Genomic DNA, 16,350 nt, shown 5'->3' on the forward strand with positions numbered 1-16,350 from the left:
GCTGTTCATACCTTATCAATGTTTGTGCAGGAGGAATTTCCCTTTCTGAGATGTTCATTGTGAGCCCTTTAATCAAAAAATGCACATTGAAAAACAAATTATATTTTTGGAAGAAAAAAACAAGCCTAAAAATAATAAAGATTAGTTAAAACTTTACTAAGCATGTCAGTAAATTCTCTTTAGCTTTCTGACTCATTGCCCTCCTTCATATTATTCCCTTGGCTCATGGTAGTTTGTGTTTCTTTATAATGACAGTTCCCTTATTAGAGATAAATCTTGAGGTTTTGACAGTGCAGAATGTAAGTGGCACCTCAGAGTTGCAGCACCTACCTTATCTTGCTAATAAGATACCAAGAAGGGAAACGGTGATGCAAGCTCTTGCTTAGTCCTGAGACAGGTGCCACCCACGCTAGGAAAGGGTTACCGAGAACCACAGCACAGGCTCATCTGTTGGTGCCAGAAGAAAAAGTAACTTCTCTCATTGACAGGTGTGCAAATGAGAGTTCAGGGACATCAGACTAGGTCTCATCACACCATTTTCTTCATATCCTTTTGTCCATGTGGATAGCAGTACTTGGGGCTTGGATACTTCCCATTAGTTAAGTGAACTACAATGAGACTGGAGGAAAAGGGCAACGACCAAGAGTGAAATAATCCTGCTAATGCCTAACTCCTTTCCAAGTGTATAGTTCCTTATGGCACACGAGAGACATTTTTTGAAGAGCTGTTGTTGTATCCCCATCATTCAAACATTGAGCACATTTTGTACATTGATGTAAGTCAATCCTGTTGGGGGCCTTCCATTCAAACTGCTTCTTTGAAAAGACTGGGAAGCATCATTAAAATTCAAGTTGCCAGGCTTAGCTGTTTTGAGACACTGGTTGTAAAGCATATTTGTTAAGCACCATCTGCTGTACATTTAGAAAATAGCAACCAAAATTGCTATTCCCTTTCCAGCTTTTAAAAAAATATAAATGATTTAAATTTTGTCAACCGTCTAATAAATTATTTCACCTCTGGAATGTAGTAACAACAGTATATATATAGTCCTAAAAATGCATTATCTATCTATGTAAAGTTATATGTAGACCACAGACTGGGATAGACAATTGGAGGAGAAACTGCATTACAAAACACTATGTCCTATAACAGAACACTGGAAGGAGATCAGGAAATAACAGCGATGTTGAGCCTGATTTCCAGATGTACTAAATAAAACAGGATGAATACAACTGAAGACAAAGCACTGTCTTTCTAGGGCAAATTTAACATATGCTAACCACATCACACAACCATAAACCAGAAATTATGCACCAGTTAAAAATCCTAAATGAGGATTATTAGTTTGTCAATATGGTTTAATTAGAAAAACAATTATTACCAATACTCTAAAACATTAAAATTCTATTGATGGTGAACTGTAAATGATGAAGAAAAGTACTCCAATTATTAACCTGAATTAGGTAAATAGCCTGAAATATGTAAATAAATCTGGAGACTGTTTAAATGAAAACCAGACACCACTTTTTTCTCATTCTCCATGTAAGCTCTTTCTTTCATACTTTTCCTAAATAAGATATTTCTCTTTGTGCATTTTTATGAAAAAAATGAGTGTCACAAGCTATTCAGCTCAGAAAAGGTCACACAGGAGGGAGGGAAGGATTACTGCTGTGATGTGCAAGGAACAGGCTGCCCAAATGAACAAGACAGCAGAAGTGGAGGAGCCCACCAAGTGCTCTGCTAGAGGTGCCCATGGCACCTATATTTTGCCTCCACAAGCAGTGCAAGTGCTCTGCAAAAGGTCAGTCCGTAAAGCTCTTACACTGGGCAGAGACAAAATGTTGATTGTTCATATGCTTGATCTCACCAAGAGCCAAGTGAAGCCTGGCAAGGGAGAAATGGGGGTAAAATCCATAAATGCACACTGCTTTGAAGGAGAATTAATTATGCAGCATTCTTGGTGAAGAGGCTGCATCCAAAATGGGTGGGAAAAATAATATGTAATAACTGTGACCACTGGGTGGTTATTCTGGGGTAGAAGTTAATGTGTTACCAGGAAAGTCGTCACCAGGAACAAGCAGCATGCAGGGCATGATCACGCAGCCTTTGAAGCACAGCCCTTGCCACGTCTGCATTGCCCTCACACCTCAGTAATGGAAGAGAGTCTGAAGGGACAAGCCTGCACACCCCAAAATGAACATTCAGTGTCTCATGATATTGAAGCAGCTTGTCACTGGGGGTTTCTCATGAATTTAGTTAGTACAGACCAAGCAAGGAGTCCCACAGCTACAGGGGATGCAGCACCAGTAGTCCTATGAATTTCAGGGAAAGTGCCAAATCTCTTACCTTCTGTGCTCTCCTCATCCCCTCATCGCCTCCTTCCAGGAGGAAGAAACCCATCAAAGAAGGTCCTCTTGCTCAGGGTAGAGCAAGGCTTGCTCTCAGTCCTGGCCATTTAGGTTCATGACTTACTTACAATTTCAGAAGCAGAACAGGCTGCTCCTGGCAAAGAAAAAAACATAAAAATACTTGACAATTTTAAGGACTGCTCTGGAGCCTAATGGACATTAACAGGAGCCTTGCCCAAACACAGACCAATGGATTTCTAACAAATACATTGTTTCTCAAGTTTCTGTGATTTTTGTAAAGCATCATCATTTCTGTTTCACCAGTGAGAAAATGAAGGCAAAGAGCAGTGAAATAACTTGGCCAAGCAGTACCACATAAATGGGTCACCACCTGAAGCAAGGGTCCCAAAATTCCATCTCCCTAATCACAGATAAAAGTAAAGGAAAAGAGTTTACATGGCTCCTTTCTCCCATTCCAAGAAATAACAGTATTTAAACTTTTAGAACAGAGTATCAACCATTGTGTGGGAGATGCTGTTTTTCCGAGTCAGACCTTGCAAATCATAACAACAGTTTTGCTGACAGCTATGAAATAATAAGGCATCAATATTTATCTGCATAAAGATAATAAATATCAGTTTATAGGGGAAGAAATAATGTCTGTACAAACATACTCATCACAATCCTACTTTTACAAAATTGTATTAATACAATATTCATACAAAAACTGAATGGACACTCAAAGACAAGCCAGGGCAACTGCACAGTTTGCAGTTTTGTAAGAGACTACATAATAAATTTAAATTCAGCAATGGTATAAACTGAGACATACTGAAGAAGACAGAAATTAAGTAAAATTTTAAACAGGTATAATTTTACATTAATGCACCTCAGGTGAAATCTATTAAAATTTAGCATGAGTAAGCAAAGCAATTCTAAACACTAAAATGTAAACATTCTGCAGTAATGCTCTTGACACTACAGAGCATTCTTCACAAATTGCATATAAAATATTTAGTGTAACCCACCCACACATTAATGGCTTCAAACACCTAATATATGTGATACACAATGCAATTCTCCCTGCAGCTTCTCTTCCCCTTAATAATTTGTTAATTGAAATGAACAAATAAAAAGCCCCAAACATGTCTTTTGACATAGATATTATTCTATGGGTTCCTCTAAAGCTATTCTTGAGGCACACTAATATGAAGAAAGTCAGGGCTGTATATCCAACATGGTGGGGTCCAAAGACCTGCATATTTACACCCCAAACTAGAAAACAAACACCAGATGCCTAAGATGGGACAAGTTATTTCCTCCAAACTCTACTCATTTATTTCACTCCATTCAAGACACAGTAAAATTTTAACTGTGTAGAAATTTTAACTGTGTAGAACTGCACCAGCACATATCCACTTCTGAGTTTTGATTCATATTCTGTACAGCCCAATCAAGTTTTTTCTTTGGGTTTTGAAAGCCATTCAGTGATACTTGTTAAAGAAGCTGAATACTTGCTTTAATACTAAATATTTAAAAAAAAAATTCATTTTCTTAGTTATCTTTTCTTCATCAGCCTCTATAGTCATAATTTTCCTTATTAATACAATTTATAAAAATTATTGCAAAAATAAGAGAAATAATTTTCTCCCATCATTTAAAAACTGATCTCCTGTAGCAAATTATTTATACTGATTTGGGCTGCAGATGCTTTTATTCTAATATAGTGTTATCAGAGTTTTGTAATGAACTACAGCTAAAAGCAATTGGGAGTCTAACAACTGAGGGCAGCCACACCAGGATTGTGGATTACCTCCACAGTTATAAAGTCAAGACGGTGTTAGTATGAACTCAACCTAGTTTAAAACCAGTATAGCTAGAAACAGTTAATTCACTGAAATTGTTCCCTACTTTTACCAGTGCAAAAGAAAAAAAATCAAGTCCACTATGTCCCTTTGTTTTAACAATAACAACATATAAAATAGAGTAGGAAATTGCAATGTGATGGAAGAAATTATTATGTTGACATAGGAAACCAATAGAAAAAAAATCTCCAATCTTCTGAAGTCTCAAAAGGCTTCAAAAAGCCTTAACTTGTATGATTTTCTAGCAGAAGATAGCAGCATGATCATAAAATAGATCTATGCATGGAAATCATGAAGAAATACAAAAAATCACAAGGTTTAATATTTGATCCTGCCAGATGCCGAACTCTCTGGCCCTGGCCCAGCAAACCATTTAAGCATGTGGTTAGAAGTCAGCATGCATGTTGCCCCATTGAAGCAAAGGAGGTTATTCAAAGTTTGAGCACAGTTAAGTGCTTTGAATGATTGGGTCATTAAAGTACCAACCACTTACTGCCAGAGCATAAGGCTAAATTGCTGCTATGAGCAGGTTGTTGCAGAGCTGTCAATTATGGGCCTTACAAACGCTCTCTGAAGTGTGCTTTGAAGCATTTCTTCACCACTGGATAAGGGGAAAAAAAAGGTGGGTCTGTCTGGGCAGGAATTTCCTACATTCCCATCAATTCACTTTCATGTGAAAGACCAAACTATATTGATGCCCAGGTATAAGCATCACTTAGGGAAATAGAAAGTACTATCAATGATAATGATAATTATATAATGCCACTGCTCTCCCACCACACATATGCACCCCATTAGAACCAGCTTCCTCCTGTGTGCAGGGCTGGCATTAACTCAACTTGCCATGAAAAGGGTGAAGTCATGCTGATGCCTTGAGAGGCCTCCTAGACACAGAGACTAGACAGGAGTAAGGGAATAAGGTAGGTATTTATTTGAAAGGCCTTCAAAGGTACCTCTGGGGAGCCAGAGGCCATTGCCAAGATGGACCCCAAGATGGACGACAGGTCACGAGTTCTTCACACTTTCATAGGTTTGGTTCATTTGCATAGCAGGATTAATTCTCCAATTAAAGCTTCAGTTTAATGGTGTAATTTCCCCTCCGCCTGCCCCCTTAGAGGCTCTTTGGTTTATACTTTTTGGACCTAGGATGGTCTGGCTGTCCTTGAAGAGCAGGCCCAGAGAGGCTTTGTTATGTCTACCTAGCACGAGAGAGCAGAAATTAACAGGCTACAAGAAAGTTCAGAGTTAACACACTAAGCAGTACAGAATCTGAAAAATATAAAAGTTAAAACCTTAGGCATCAATGCAAATAGCAAATGCTACATCACTTGAAGTTTCTAAAATCATGCTTGATGCCAAGTAATGTTGCTGCCTGGTAAAACTGGTGTTACAAAAAAAGTGACTTGTGCTCTCTCAGAAGGAAAACTTGCAATTTTATCTCAAAGCCAGGAACAAGACTAGTTATAAAAGTGCATTTGTAGCTTTTGTTCTGACAGTTGTGGTGATGTGTGTTCACTAAAATGTTTATCCTGGAGGAAACCAAGGCAGGTTTGCTGTGCTAGTGGAAGCATGAGAAACTAATTTCTCATCTCAGCCCTGGAAATAAAATCCCTTTCCTTAACTTTGGTGAACCCTTCAAAGGTGATGTAACAGTTGAGAGAAAAGTAGGAATAGACTCATAATCTTATTTTAATTATGGATTTCTACACCTAACAATATACCTATTCCAATCAGATCTCAACACATGATTACACTGCCATTGGATTGGGGTTTTGAGTGTTTGGTGGGGTGGTTTTCTTTCCATGGCCATGTGAGGGATCAAGAGCTACCTTGTGTTCACAGGAGGAGAACCCTATTTTATTGTTAGAAATTCTGGTGCTGGGGTATCACAGTTATTTTGCATAGAAATATCGATCTGTGCAACAACTTTTAACACAGAGAAAAGGAATACTGCTATGGCAGCATGGTGTCATGAAACATTTGCATTTCTAGTAGACTAGAAATGGTTCTGTAAGGGAGCAGAAACATCTCTCTTGCCACAGGACTTTCTAAAAATGGTAAAATCAGGGATAGAAGAATGAGTATTTGATCAGTGTTATGTAACGTGAAGTTCCCATTTGTCAAATACTGAGACCTTGGCATAATATCCTTTAGCTGGGACTGTTCCTGAAATAGCTGAACACCTCACCACTTCAGTACTAAATGCTGTTGACTGACTCTCTTTCCAGTCTGTCCAGCTGAAAATGCATGGGTTGTTATTGTCATATGTTAGCTCTGATACCACCTGGTCCACTTTTGATGAACGCAAAAAAAAAGCAAACCACCGTACCCCTACACAGCTGTTCAAGATCAGTCCAGCTATTGCAACCGTCAGGTTCTGTCAGTGAGAAGCCAGGCAGTGCCAAACTATATTTGAATCCTGTGTTCAGAAAAAGCAGAAAATACGAGAACTTATTTCTTTTAGGTTATCTGCTGGAAACTACTTACGTGATACAAAGATGGGTTTGCATTTAGGTCAGATATTAAGAATATTTTCTTTTTTGTTGTTGTTTTTTGGTTTTTGTCCAAGTGCAACCAACCTTACTCTATAGAAGAAAAGTCTTGGAAGATGTGGGACTCTTGGGCTACAAGTCAAATTGCTCTGTTTGGCTATGGCTTGTCTCCATGGTTTATAAAACACAATATACATGACAAAAATAGACACAACTGAAAGTTCATGAGGAGGAAGTAAATACATTTGACCTCCACATACACCAAGTAAAAGCTGATTTCCCAGTGATGATGATATGGGAGAGATGGGGCAACCTGATGCAAAGCAGACCTGAGCAGATCGGTAAAATATCAGCTGACATTACCCTGGTATGGCATTTTAGAACATTTTCCATCTTTAAACTTTAAAAAGATGCAAAAATCCAAAGCCTTGTTTCCCCAGTGAAGTTCAGAATATTAAATTACTTGCCAGAGAACACACAGCAGGTTAATGGTGAAACTACTGATCCAGGTCTCTACTTGACTCAGCCCATTGGATTACAGAGGTGTTTCTCAGACTTCCCTTTTGGATCATTCTTTGACTGGAACCTCTGCTCCTTCAAATATATTTCACGTTACAAATCTGCACAAATATGCACAGTTGACATAAGCACTATCAAGATCAAAATTTACACAATCATCAGTTTTCCATGGTGAATACACCATGTGCCATATGAATTATCAATGTTATGTTATTATTAGAAACATTATTGCATATTAAACACATTTAGCATACTAAAATTGGATTACCAGTGAATTTCATAAAAAATAAATCTCCAGTGATATACAGGAAACTTCAAGCTCTAAGCATCCTAGGGGCAATATTCCATGAGCAAAGCCAAACTCTGTGAGGCCAGTAGTAATGATGTTATTGATGGTATTGGGCTAGACTTTCAACTTTTGAATGGTCTTGAAGGAGAGAAACAAAGAAAAGAGTGGAGTGCAACAGGCCCACCTGGGCCTGATCTGGTCTCAATAGCTCAGTTAGGCACACAGTAACCACAGATACAGATATAAAACCTCTGCCAAGTTGAAATTTGGGGGCAATTTCTAGAAAAGCAGAACACCCTTATCTTAGATGGTACATGTGAACTGAGCAGACAGACTATAGCACTTACTCTTGCCTTGAAAACGGTGGAGTTTGGAAGAAAAAGCTCTACAGCACCATAAGGGTACAATCATGTCACTTAGAGGTAAGACCACTTTCTTCCTCAGTCTACATCACTAAAGCAAAAAGCATGGGTCTACTCTTAATTAGGCAGATATGAAAAAGTTAAACCAAGGAATGAGTCCTCATTTTGAGATGACCTGGGTCAGGTTTCAAACGGAACCATTTTAAGATCTAAAAACAGAGTTCATCCTACAGAAAGACTGAGTCACCTCTTCACCTAGAATCAATTAAGCATTGCTTAAATGTGATCAGTGGACTGAGAGAGCTGGAGGGCTCTCCCTTCATCTTTCACTCACCTTTATAAGTCAGGAGAAAAGAAAAAGACAGATGTGTACACTGTTCATGTATGCAATTCATGTTGCCTGTATTTTTATTTTAGAAGCACTGAGCAGTAAGTAATTAAAATCTGTCCTAAACTAAAGGTAGTCAAATATTCTTTTTAATGGTTTAGACCGCACATCTCAGCATTGAAAGCTCACAGGCTGAAATGCTCTTTGGTCTAACTGATGCTTTAAATCATTTTAATGACTACCATTTTATATTTTAACTCTTTCAGCCAACTGCAATTGTTCTAAATTTCAGCTTTGCCATTCCATTAGCACATGAGCCACATAAAACTGCTTCCCAGTGCACTTGTGTGAGTCTTCAAAACCCTCTCTGCCAGTAAAACGGAATTATTTGATTTTTCCGAGAAAACGAACACAAAAGGGACATAAAAAGATCAAGCTGAGTTTATTTAAAATTTGGATGAACATCCATGGAACACTCTTGGCTTTATATGCCCAGCTCTTTTTAACACTGTGGTGGTACAGCATTTTGGATAGTGTGGTGTCTAAGTTAACCAGGTTCACTCAGCATCTTCCTCCAGGGTAGGATTACAGACAGGTTGTATAACTCAAGTGTTTACCCACTCACTTACTGTAAATTCAGGCCCTGCTTAAATTCCTGGAGAGAAAAGAATTAAAGGAGAAAGTTGTTCAAAGCATTACAATGTGCAATTTCAATTCAAGGCATGATGGAAGTAGCTGTGTGGGAGGATATTACTTCATTATAAACCTAAATCAGATGTACAAAGATTTCTATCATCTCCAGAGACCATTCCATCAGGCTCTACAAGAGGCTTTAAAGTGAAGAAAAATAGCCCCCTGTCCCTTCAGGCTTGAGAAAGTTGTATGGCTTTTTTAACAGTTTCTAATGAAATCGCATATTATTGCTGCTCCCCTGGGAGACTTCAAAAGTCACGCAAACTTCACAGAGCCCACATGTTCTTAAACGTCAACCAAAAGACCACTATGGAAATAAATTGCAGTTCTCCAACTGGCATTTGACATTCTCTACTGTTTTTCAGTGGGGTGAAATTGTCTTTCTTCTAAACCATGCTGATAAATTAAATGAGTTACTAAGCCTGGCATTATTTTATGTTTTAACGCACACTGAAATAAAACATTTCAGAGTGGGATTTGCTTTCTGCGTAATATTTGGGGGAGACATGAAACAAACCTAGGCGTTTCAAACATGTTTAAGGGTCTAATATGTACATGAATATTTTCTTCAAGCTCCTCATTGTGTATTCATGGCTACTGCCAAACACAATAACAGACATGGGGCATTAGGATATGAAATGGGAAGTGGTCACATTTTCAAAGGGAGCTGTTGGGTGCCAAACACTTCTGAAAATCTGGCCCCTAACTCTTTGGTGCCGTTCCAGAAAGAAATATCTCTATCCTGGCCATTGTCCAACCAGCTTTGGAAATAATTTTGCACAGTTATTTCAGTAAAGCATAAAAACCAATCCCCAGCTTTCTCTGCCTGATTAAGCACTGTCACCAATCACTATGCAGCTCTAAGGTACACATGAAATATGCCTAGATAAATCCTCCATCTCCAGAGAAATGTGTTTCCTGTACAACTGTAAATCCAGGTTCTGTGTTGAAACTAATCCAGCCTGGCATTGCTATGGCCCTAAAAAAGTCTCCTTGGAAACAACAAACTTATACAATGGCAAAGTCATCAAATCTTTTCATGCCACAATATTATATTAAAAACACCTGGTTTATTTATACAATGACTTACAGATCAGGGTCCTAGAAATAATAATACATAAACTTTATAGCAAAAAATATACATATTATACTTCATCCTTCTATGGTATATAGAAATTATGTATATTTGTGTGTGGACATATATATAAATATATGGGTTGTACTTAAGATAGGGCACTTAAGTACATGTGTCTACATACACACAGTATACATTTATATATCTTTCTAGGTGCCATGTGTGTGTACTTAGAGACACACAAGCACACACAGAGGAGCATATTTACACTCTGTGAGTAGATGTGTACCTTGCAGAATCTGCACACAAACAGCTGGAGTCCTTCACTGGCTGTGAGCGTCAAAGAGGTAAGTGACCACCCGCATCAGTGTCCATGGAAAGAGAACGAATGTCACCGCTGTGGGCACAGGACTGGTTTGATGCATCTTCCTCTGTGAAGAACTAAATTTGCTGGGCAGTGACACCCTGCAACACAGGGCTTGTTGCATGGTCCAATTTCATTCCAGTTGTCACATGTTTTGACACATCCCGGACCACAGGTATCGTAAACTGCGCCATGTTTACACTGGGTTGCTGAAAGGAGTTAAAAGGAACAAAATATGCATATTACACAGAGCCCCACAAGGAAATTTACTTATCTGTTTGCTTAGTTTCTACTCCAAATATCAAAAAGCACATTTTGGCATTACAATTATCTAGAGGAAAAAATTACTTGTAAAACCATTCCACTCTATTACATCATAAATATAAAAGCAGCAAAATTCCTTATCAAAAGCTATCAAGTCCACAGCAGTATTAACTTTTTTAGAATTTTAACACAGTTAAAGGTATATAATGCTTTGGCAAGATTTCTATCTATATGCAGATCTATGCTTTATATTAAAGGATTAACACACTTATTTATTACAATGCCTTTTATCAAAGATTTCTGAAGCATTTACAAGGACAGACAGTTATTATCAGTTCCACTCCCACAGAAAGAAGAGAATCACCAGATTAGAATTTCTGATCCTAAGATTATACTTTCTATATTTCATATTGCAGCAAACCAAATCAATGCTGTTAATCCAGCAGCACCATTTCTAAAACAAACAAACAAACAAACATTTAAAATTTATTGTATCCATGTTTTGTCTTGTTTTACCAAGGTATCACTGACAGTGAGGATTCTTGTAGTTAAGGATTCTAGTATCCACTCATTAATTTATGTAGCTGACAGCTCAATGCATTTTCAACATAAAGGACTACTGAAGGCTCAGCTAAAAGCCCTATAGCCCCTCCAGATCAATATTTAAACTCTCAACATTTTATATCCTGCCTTTTTAGTATGGAGAATAATACACAGTTCAATGGCAAATAAAAGTCTGTTATACTTTTTAACAGCTGTGCTGATGGCAAAAACAAGGACTGATAAAACCTTCCATAGATGGTAAGGGACTCTGAAGCATCCAGAATCATCTCATGCCATTTTCAAAGAGCCGGTTGTACTAGGGAGGTTTCTTCAACTTTGAGAGGGATTGAAGGTCAAGATTTTTTAAGTAACAGTTTTGTTATGGACAGAAAACACTGTTTTGTTGTGAGGATTGACCTACAGTGTCATTACAGTACTACTATTATTCATAAAGAGGAAACAGACAGATATAAATTGATTAAATATATATGACTTTATCAAAGAGGATAGAAGTCTTATTGCTGAGGCATCATAAATTTAAGGTATTCCTTTTCACCACTAAGGGATCTTCAAAACAGCATCAGCTTCTTGCAAGTTTTACTTCTTGCCCATTTTATGGAATTTATGCATATCTGAAAAGCAGTCCTGAAGAAGGAATTATAACAAGAATGCGTACACAATTCTTAGGACACAGATATTAATAAAGAAACACAAAAATGTAAAAAATGGATAGTACAGAGGAAAATGACCCTGGAGTTACAGAGAATCAAATGCTGAACATTAGATGGATATTAGATATCAGGGGAGAAAAAAACCCAACTTTTTATCTTTAAGCATAAGAAAGTACCAAGAGCAACCTACCTAGAAACTCTGTGAGACATCTTTAATTGAACATTGTTTTAGAACCGGTTGGAAACAAACATCTATCTGTCAGCTATGTTCAAGATAGGCTTACTCAGTTTTTGGCATAGATCTTTTGAGAATATTTTTCCATCTTTACATTTCTGTCTTGCTCTGCATGGTAACTTCCTTCCATACTAAATAAGGAATAAACAAAATTTATTCTAAAATATTTAGAAAAGAAAATTTAAATGAAACAGGAAATTTAGAAGGTGGGAAAAACACAGAAGCAATATTAAGCATAGAATAAAATGTTAGATTACCAGGAAACTCTACACTTACATAGAGTGTTAAGAATAGAGATTGAATCTCTGTAAGAGGGGAAACAAAAAAGTGCAGATCTCCCAGGAGCTTTGCAAACAATATATTAACAGTCTAGAAAAGTAGAGCAAGACATTCAAGGATGGTTAGTGATTGTCCGCACACCGCGTGAATTATCTTACGGGAGCCTTTTATTAGAAGCTTTTGTCCTTCCTCTCTGAAAATGAGCTTCCCTTTGTAGGATCTCTAATTGACCAACCAAAAACAAACATTAGACTTCAGCACATGTGGTTTCCAATATAGAAAGGAATACAAGCTTCAATTTTAAGGCTGCACAGGTTTCATCCCACAAAGGTTTACTGCAGTAATAGCTGGCCTGTTCTTTCCACCTGAGCTGTGTTTGGTTCCTCAGCCGGTAGGTTTGAGGAAAGTTGGCTAAGGCCTCCTTTCCACTTCCTCGTCTCTACCCCAGAGCAAATGAGAACATATTACAGCCTGCCCTCGGCAGCCATGGCATCTGTAAGTACTCCCCATCTCTGCTTTACCACACGTGGACGTGGGACATCAAAACACCTCCTTATCCTTCAGACGATGCCATGTAGAAGATATGATGACTATTTTCTGCTGTAGGCAGCCTATAATGGCATTATTAACATGCTGTCGAGGGAAAAATCAGAAAAGTACAATGGCTGCTGTTTAAGTTCCCCGGATGGCTTTTATTGTTGAGTGATTCAGTTGTTAACATGTGGTGTGATTGATCCAGAACATTCCACTTCATCAACAGTTTAAAATATAAAAATAAAGACATTCTGCAGAAGGCTTCCCAGGATCTGCTGAAGTGATTCACTACCATGTAAACATGGAAAACAGAAGTGGTGTCTTTGCACCCGTCTTTTAAGACAAATTCCTCTCTTAAAGAACTGAGTTCTGTTACTAATAACTTCTTCCTTAGTACACTAGCAAAAAAAAAAAAAATATCAAAAACCCAACCCCAACGTACAAAAGTTACTATTAATACTGTATTTTGAAACATTACCAGTCCCAACAGGATTTTTCCACTCTTCTTCTAGAACATGTGTTTATCATGACAGATGTGAGCTTCCTCAGACCACTTTCTGAGTTGGCGGGATAATAGCCAGCTCCAGTCCAGAAGCCATATAGTCACATAAATACAGCACTGTGCCTGAGCTAATAAACCCTGCCTAATAAGGCTACAGTTTGCAGACTAGACCTGGTTTAGTTCAACCACTTTGGCAGTTTCACAGAGGAGGCTTGTATCTGTCCGTGCCTGTCTTTGCAGACATGGACGTAATTATTTAGGAGGAACTCTTATTCCCCAACACAAAAGCCAAAATATGTAACATAACTGCTGAAGGATTCCCTTGATTGATGATATCTGGTAAATCTGATTTCACAGAAAATTCTGAACTAATATTTGAGCATCAATGAATCTTCTGGGTTCTTCTGCTAGTGTTACACAGTTGAGAGGTCTTCTGTAGCACTTTTAAATGGAATGTCACTCATAGTGCTTGCAATTCACAACATCTCCTTCTAAGAGAGTTAAAGCCCATGGATCTGGGCACTGACCTTCCCATGATACACTCATGTTAATATTTTCAACTTTCAGTTTTCAGTAGGCTTCCACCAAAAAGCCAGAATAGCCCTCCTGATACATTTACATACAGAATAAAGCAGTTAAAGGAAAGCAACATACAGCAGCAAAAAAGAGTGACACTGGCTAGAAATTACAGCAGGAAAGGGAGTCAAAGCAGAAGAGTCAAAATCAGATACACACTCATCTTCTCCCACTTCAACTGATCACAGAGGAAAAGAGAGAATGGTTCAGATTTTATGAAATTGTTGTAGCATGTCAGCACATCAGCGCATTTTGCATTCTTGCAGGTGTAGTCATGCCCATGGCAGGGAGTTACTGCCTTCTACCATCCTTGAGTCTTCTTCCTCTCGGTGTCCTCAGAAATGCAGTGTTAAATTACTATGTCTCAAGGCCTTTCACCACTTCAGTTTACTTAATTGTACTTTATAAACTTCTTGTTTAACCTTTCTTGGGTTAAAAAATATATATATATGGTTTTTTTCCTTCTCCTTTCCTTTTCAAACCTCTTCCTTCTATTTCTATACTTTATTTTCCCTCTTCCACGTATCACTTTTTCTTATTTCTTATTTCCCTCATGCTGGCTCTCCTGGTTTTTTAACCTTTCCTTGAAAAATCATATTTTTTCCTATGCCCATCCTAACACGTCTCACTCCCCACTACTTTCCATGGCAACCCATATCCTTTTCCTAACCCTCTCAGTTCCCATGTGGATCTCACCAACCTTTTCCAACCCTAACCAATTTCCTTACTCATTCTCTTCTACTTTTCACTCCTCCAGTTAAATGACAGCTGACATTCCCTTTAACGAGTCAACCTCATAGGACAGTAAACCTTGAGCAGCAGTATTCTGCAGAATAACGTAGAGGAGGATAAGCTGTTGCACTGGGGGAGAGAGAAGAGCATGTAGGGAACAGGACATGCAATTCAGCCTCCTGAGCATCCTGTTTGGCTGGCCCTCCAGACAACACAAGTTTCCTGAAGATTATAAAAATGAGCTAAGCTTACAGCAGTTAGGGTAGAGCAACTGGCAACCACACAAGATCTGGTTTTAAAACACACAAAAGTATAATTAAAACCTGACTTTACTAATAAGTATACTCCATATTCTTCAGAACACAACTCTTGCAAGTATCCCACCAGCTATGAAATTTCAAGCAGGAAATGAAAGTCACAGAAAGCTGAAGTTTTATTACAGATATGTTGTTTCCCACCTATGAACTTTCATCTGCAATTGGGACACAATATTTGCAACTATTCGTTTTGGAGAGAAAAAAGGCAAGTTAAAGATTAAAATCTTGATGCTGGCCACTGGACCATATGGAAAGCAGTGGATACACTTTAATGCTTACTGTATGATTTACTGTAGAAAATGGTGCTACTTATCTGACACTGGATACTTAAATAACTGTTTTGAGGGTACTTAGACTTATAGAGCTTATCTATATTTTCTGCTTAACAAGATTACCCCTTTCCCTGTAGAAGAGATTAAAAAACTCATGTTGATTTAAAAACATCTTTCATTAGCTTTAATGGAGGCTGTGTGTTTAAATTCTTTCATAATGTTCTCTCAAGGACTGTTTTTGCCTCAGAAAATTTTCTTGTCTTTGGTAAGATGCCAGAAAAAAAATTGTGAAATGAAGCTTCAATTAGTTAAGTCGTGATAAGTCAACACTTGTATAAACTCCTTAAGGCAGGGGCTGCTAGCAAAGAGTTTTTATTCTTTTTACAGCATCTGCCACAGTGAGGTCTCGGTGTGAAGTGCTTTGGAAAAAAAATCAGGATGCTTGCTTCAGGTTCTGCATGGATCTGGTACCAGATCAACAGATTAAAATGATATACACTACTAGTGCTGTCTAAGACCACATCCTTGAATAGGGTTTTCACTCAACAACACCCTGTTTGGACTGTCCTGTTCCTTTGAAAGAAAAAAAAAAATGAACTTTTGTAAGAAAAAAACAAATCTCTTAGGAACAGTAAATCAAACGTAATTTGCTCTGTCACTCACCCATCCGTGCTAAAATGCCTTCAACAGAAAAGGAAATTGAAGTTGAGAGAGTAGACCCTGTGCCACACACAATCACCAAAATAGACCAGAGAATAATAGCTCTTTGACCAGTGCTGAGTATCCTCCTCTCATTTTTTGTTGGTTTTTTTTTTCAACTACTGTTAATTGCTTTACATAAATCTGAATACGTTCCCAGGCAAACCAATGCCATTACAGAGTGCCCTAAATTAATGAGACCATCATCAGGGGAAATACTCATCTGCAATATTGCATTTTAGTTCAAGTACCCATAACCACAGGCCACTGCTTCTCATGGAAACAATCAGTCACAATTACTTGCAATGAATGCAGTCCTAAGCACACAGCGAATACGGACCAAATGCAATAATTAATGCAGGTTTGCATTTTAATATTCCAACTAAATACA

General features: G+C 38.0%; 1 protein-coding gene across 1 annotated transcript in view; it reads right to left on the bottom strand.

Annotated features, from left to right (window-relative positions):
* Positions 1 to 8,622: 8,622 nt before the first annotated feature.
* BMPER (BMP binding endothelial regulator) overlaps positions 8,623 to 16,350 on the bottom strand; it is a 70,582-nt gene continuing 62,854 nt past the window's right edge. The window contains exon 9 of the mRNA XM_017734461.1: positions 8,623 to 10,544. Within this exon, the coding sequence (XP_017589950.1) occupies positions 10,363 to 10,544 (182 nt within the window). The 3' untranslated portion in view covers positions 8,623 to 10,362. The remainder of the gene's footprint in view (positions 10,545 to 16,350) is intronic.

Source organism: Corvus brachyrhynchos, unplaced genomic scaffold (assembly GCF_000691975.1).
Source record: "Corvus brachyrhynchos isolate BGI_N302 unplaced genomic scaffold, ASM69197v1 scaffold94, whole genome shotgun sequence".
NCBI classification, from domain to species: Eukaryota; Metazoa; Chordata; class Aves; order Passeriformes; family Corvidae; genus Corvus; species Corvus brachyrhynchos.